The sequence below is a fragment of the Tetrahymena thermophila genome (assembly GCF_000189635.1).
Source record: "Tetrahymena thermophila SB210 genomic scaffold scf_8254568, whole genome shotgun sequence".
Classification (NCBI taxonomy): Eukaryota; Ciliophora; class Oligohymenophorea; order Hymenostomatida; family Tetrahymenidae; genus Tetrahymena; species Tetrahymena thermophila.
Genome location: NW_002476339.1, coordinates 1175 through 7032, shown reverse-complemented (window position 1 = coordinate 7032; position 5858 = coordinate 1175). Strand labels below are relative to the sequence as shown.

Genomic DNA, 5858 nt, shown 5'->3' with positions numbered 1-5858 from the left:
TTTTAATAAAAGTAAATTAAATATTATTTTTCAATTTAACTAAAATAAATCAAAATATTAATTTATTATTTGTTATTTTTAAAAATAAATAAAATGAATCAATCTCACATCTTTTTTTAAATCTAACTAAAATGCTTCAAGAATATTAATTAATTAATAAATTACTCCCTATTTTTAATATGTCAAAATAAATTGAGCATTATTTTTATTCTAATTGAGCATAAATTAATTCATTACGCACTATTTTGAAAATTAAAATATATTCAGTAAGTAAGTAAGCAATCATGGAAGTAAGTATATTGATTTGTATATTTATCTTAATCTAACTAAAATGCTTCAAGAATATTTATTAATTAATTACTCCCTATTTTTAATTGAAAAATAAATTAAATATGGATTTATTTTTTAATCTAACTAAAATTTTTAAAGAATATGAATGAATGACTTCCTATTTTAAATGAGAAAACAAATTCATCAGGAACCTTTAATCTTACTGAAATTCTTCAATCAAATAAATAAATGAATTACTACCTATTTTTAAAATTAAATTTAAATTGAGCATGCATTTATAAATCTAAATAAAATAGTTTGAAGAATGTAAATTAAAATAATAAATAAATTACCAACTATTTAGAATATTAAAATAAATCAATAAATAAATAAATAAGTTCCCATGTTTATTTAAATCAAAAAGAAAGCGATGATTTATTCTTTAATAAATAATTAATTAATTAATGATTACATCCTATTTTTAATTAAAAGATAAATAATTATTTTTTATTCTGAGTGAGTAGATTGATTAATTAAAATGTATAAAATTAGCTAATAATTTACAGACTATTTTAAATTTAAAATGATTAAATCAACATTAAATCAGAATTATTCCTTCAAAATGTTACTATCTATTTATTTATTTGATTTATTAATTAATTAATGAATGAAATATAAATAGATAATATAGTTAAAATTAATGAATAATAATAAAATAAAATATTACCCTCTAATTATAAAGATTAAAAGATGGTGATACAATCTCCAATAATTAATTAAAAAAGTATATGTTGCACTGAAATGATAAGTTTGTTTTTTATGATTTTGTGTTGGCAAATAAATAAATATATTTATGCTAATTACTTTTTCCTATTATTTATTAATATTAAAATATTTATAGATTCTTAAAACAAACTATTTCAAAAATAAATTAAAAAATTATGTTTTAAAACTAAATTAAAAAAAGAAAATTATTTAATTTTTTATAGAATTTGTTGCTTGCTTGCTGGCTGGCTAGTTTGCTTATTATATTATTCTTTTTTTAAATTAAATTTCTCATAAAAATAAAATTTAAGATATTGTTTGAAGGTTACTGACTCAAAAATAATTTGGAATCATGAAATAATTTCTATTTTTTATATTTAAATTGACAAGATATTAATTCTTAAAAATAGTCTTACCTAAGTAATTAATAAAAATCTATCTAATAAAAATATATTAATTTAGCAAGCAATGAAGAAAGATATCAATCAACTTACCTAGCATTAATTAATATTCAAGTTATTTCTAACTTTTAACATCCATTAAATATAAAATGAAGGAAATTAATAGAAAATTTTGGAAAATATGTTTGTTTTTTCTATTTTTCTATTTTTCGATTTATTCTTAAAAATTCAATATATTTGTTTGTTTTTTTGTTTGATTACTCTATAATAAACTAGTTTTTATGTTTCATTTTTGGCTTGTTGTGTAAAAATTAATTGAATTTAAATTAACTAAAACAAAATAAATTTGTATTAAATTAATTTAAATTAAATTAAATATGAACTTAACCATTTAGTTAATTTTCGAAGTGTAGAAAATTTTAATTTATTACTTGTTTTAAGCTTTTTGCAATTGAATTTACTTTTCTTGTTCTTGCTTTTGCTTTTTTAAAGCTTCTTCCTTAATTATTTAATATTAAGATAAAGTAATAAATTATTTGTAATAATTTTTATTGCTTTATAAAAAACTTACTTCCTTTTTTTTAATTTCCTATTAAGAAACGATAGGTTAAAATGAATTAAAATTCTAAATATTCTGCTTTTAATTCGATTATGCTTTCAAATCATTTTCTAATATTTTTTGAGTCTGCTTTAATTTTTCTATTTCTTATTTTAGTGAGATAATAGTTTGATTTGACTCAACTGTTGTTGCTTCCAACTAAACATTTTGATTTCTAAGTGCTTTTAATTCATTTTCTAATTGCTTTTGAATATCTTTAAATGATTTAATTTGTTATTCTAATTAGAAATTTGATTGGCGTAACTGAGAGATTATTGCATCCTATAAAATATATTGAAAACATTATTAAATTACACTAATTAAAATGACAATAAGTTAGAATTGATTGAACCTGTCCTTGCTGTTGTTTAAACACCTCTTTGATGAAGTCCTATTCATTTTTACTTTAAAATATTAAGAATTAATTAATAATTTATTGGAATTTAGTTAATTAGTTATTTAGTTACAGAATAGGGTAAAATTTCTGTGAAGAATTTTAAACAAATTCAATGTCTTTTTAGAATTTGCGAATGATTTCCTAAGTATTTTGATCATGGTCATCCATAAATTCAATAAATTTCTAATCTAGTTAAAATTCAAATGAAATAATTCCTTTTAATATAATTAAAACATCTTTTATCGATAACCTATCTTCTGGCTTGAATTAAGTTAATCCGTCAATTATGAACTTAAGTTGATTTTTGTAAGTGAATTGCTAAAATTCTATGCTGTAATTCAATGGTTAATACTTCTTGAAAATTAATTCGTTTTTGAAATCCTAAACCATAAGGTAAATTAGATAACCTTTTATTAGTAAACAATTAATAAAATTGAATATCTAACTATATATCTACAGTAAACTTTCACTATTTTGGATATGCGTATATTTTATGGCTCTCTCAATATTTTGGGTATTATGTCTTTTTAAATGTTGGTAATAAACTTACTCCCTCCAGTACCCAACATAGAGAGAGTTTACTGTATATATAAATCAATTAATTAGTCAATCAAGCTAACTAACTAAATAAATAGGTAAATAACTAAGATTATTAATTACCTAATGAGAAACATTCACTCTATTTTAATAAATAAAGCAAGTTAAAATTTTTGTTTATATTTTAACTAATTTACCTTAATAGTTGGCTTTGTGCTTATTTTTAATCCTAGTTCTTGGTATTTATCTTAATAATCTTTAAATCCCTATGGATCATAACACTCTGGAGCTTAGAATAGCAAATTTCCTTACTAAATTAAGAATAATTTCAGAAAATAGGCTTTATAAAAGAAATATAAAGAATTGCATATTGGTTCAATCCATATCCAGATGTTTTTGTGAGATTATCTGCCAATCCTAAATCAGCTATAAATATTAGGTTTGTTAGTCAGTTAGTTAATAATTAAGACAAAGTAAATTAATTCTTTATTGAATTTTTATATGAAAAAACTTACAAACTACAGCATTTCCATTATAGTCAATGAGTATATTATCCATTTTAAGATCATTGGAAATACATTTCTAGGAATGCATGTATAAAAGACCTTCAGCAATATCTTTGGCATACTTGATTGCAGATAATTCATTTAATCTTTTGTTTGGACACTTATCAATGAGTTCAAGTAGAGTTCCTATAAATAATTTTTTTTTAGCAATCTCATAAATTATGGGAAGCTTTTTACCTTAACATTCACTCAAAATTAAGTATTTAAACTCCTTCCCTTCAATTACTTTTAGCAAGTTGACCACATATGAAGAGCCTTTACACTTTTCGAGCATATTTATTTCTTATTGTGCTTAGTCAAATGTTTCTTAGAAGATTTTCCCCTAAGAATCTTTGACATGTAGTCCTTTGATTGCAAATCTTCTGTTTGTGGATAACTCTTTTGCTAATAAGACCCAACCTTGCTTTCCCGATCCTAAGTACTTAAAATCAGAGAATCCTTTCTGAGATAATTCATCCTTGATAATATTATAAATCAAACTTTAAGTAGGATCTAGCTAAGGTTCTTAGATATCTGAAACTTTTATGAATAGTTAAAATAATGATAATTAAGAAAATGCGAGACTATTTAGTAAATTTTTTATGAAAATGATAATAAATTATAAAAAAATAGAATTAAATTCAATAATTATTAAAATTGGAGATGCGAAAAATATTTTACTCATTTGTTATGGCTTATCTAACATCTGGATACCTTTGCTTTTATACATTTCGTTGATCTTCTACCTATTTTAAATATGAGAAAATAATTTCTTATTAATAATATCAGATTCTTATGGTCCTTGTAATTATAATCCTCCAAGACCCTGAGAGGGTCCATCTGATTGTGGAATCTAATATTGCTAGGATTTCTATTGCTTCTTTATTGACTGATTACAACCCATTAATTTACTTTTTTGTAATAATATTTAGTTTGATTAATTAATTATTATAAACAAAAATCAAATTTCTTCAGTATTTATTGTTGCTCTTTCTTTAAATTTGTATCGATTTCAATTAGAATATTGAATCAAATTTTCTGAAAGATATTCAAATAAGAAAGCATTGTGAAAATAAATAATTCTGATTAAAAAACTAATAAAATAAACAAAAATGAAATAAATTCCTTTCTTGCATAAAATATTATTTTTTAACAATTTAAATATTTTACTCATTTATTTTTTAAACGAAATTATTAAAATTAAAAACTATTAAATTAGAGTGCTCTCTCACATACTTAGGCGCATAATTTATCATGAAAAAAATTTTAAAAATTTTATTGAATATATTTTTTTTTTCTCACCTAATGGAGCAGTAGATTCCGAATTCATATATTTATATATATTTATAGATACTAATTTAATAATAAAGGGCTTAAAATATTTAGGCGCTATGCGCACTTGAGCAAGCTTATACTTAATTACCAAAAAGAATACAAAATATAAATTTAAATTTTTATATTAGAATAACATATAATTAAATCATTTGATTAAGAACAGAAAGACAACAACTACAACTGCAAATAAAAATGTATTAGACAGACATAAAAATAAATACATAGGTAGATAAATTTAAGATATAATTGCTATTAAAATTAATAAATATGAGTAATTACTTTTAATCATTCTAACATTTTGGCAATTTTGTAATATAAAATATTCCTTTTTTAAATTGATTTGACTTTACATTTTATAAAGGAATTGTTCTGCTTTATTCTTCTAAATTCTACTTGATCTCTGATCTTTATTATTCCAAGTAAAATATGTTGAATGTCTTGTATAATGTCTTTAATGCTAAGTAGAGTTATTAAAAATTACATTTAGAGGCAAATATAAATATTATTTGCTTACATTATTTAGTGGATTTCTCTTGACTTTTTTATAATTAATAGGCATTTTTTATATGCTTTAAGTAAATCCTTTATATAAGCGTACTTTATCTTCTTTGCTAATCTGCGTTTATACTATTTTGATATTTTAAAATAAAAAACTAGATTTCAAGAATGTTCTTATCACTTTTAGATAAGCTAATAATTCTTTGCTAAATCTAATTGCTTATGAGGGACATTTATTTGGGCTATTTTATTGATTATGCATTTATCTGATCAAGTATATAAATTCTTAATAAGATTTAATCTGACCTAGCGGTCTATCAGCTATTTCTAAAACTATTCTTCTAAATTCAAAATGTTCAATGAAGTATTTAGTATGATTGAATAATAGTTCTGCAATTTTTAATAACACTTTTAGACTTTTTAATGAATAATTGTTTAAAATTTAGATTTAAAATAAATAAATGCATTTAATACTCATTAATAATTCACTTGATCAAAAGTACTTCTTCCTT

General features: G+C 21.2%; 2 protein-coding genes across 2 annotated transcripts; both read right to left on the bottom strand. All coding sequences in view use genetic code 6, as the record gives it.

Annotated features, from left to right (window-relative positions):
• Positions 1-1867: 1867 nt before the first annotated feature.
• Positions 1868-4470, bottom strand: TTHERM_01656030 (kinase domain protein; the record flags this gene model as incomplete). The annotated part of the gene is made up of 10 exons (XM_001029256.2): positions 1868-1935; positions 2008-2316; positions 2387-2438; positions 2502-2838; positions 3092-3110; positions 3166-3279; positions 3336-3394; positions 3484-3660; positions 3712-4053; positions 4195-4470. Coding segments are annotated over 10 exons (1751 nt in total), but the record flags the coding sequence as incomplete, so codon positions are not given.
• A 523-nt stretch (positions 4471-4993) lies between these two features.
• Positions 4994-5608, bottom strand: TTHERM_001656029 (transmembrane protein, putative; the record flags this gene model as incomplete). The annotated part of the gene is made up of 2 exons (XM_012798688.1): positions 4994-5305; positions 5363-5608. 2 exons carry the CDS (start codon positions 5606-5608, stop codon positions 4994-4996), a joined length of 558 nt encoding a protein of 185 aa, XP_012654142.1.
• Positions 5609-5858: the final 250 nt, after the last annotated feature.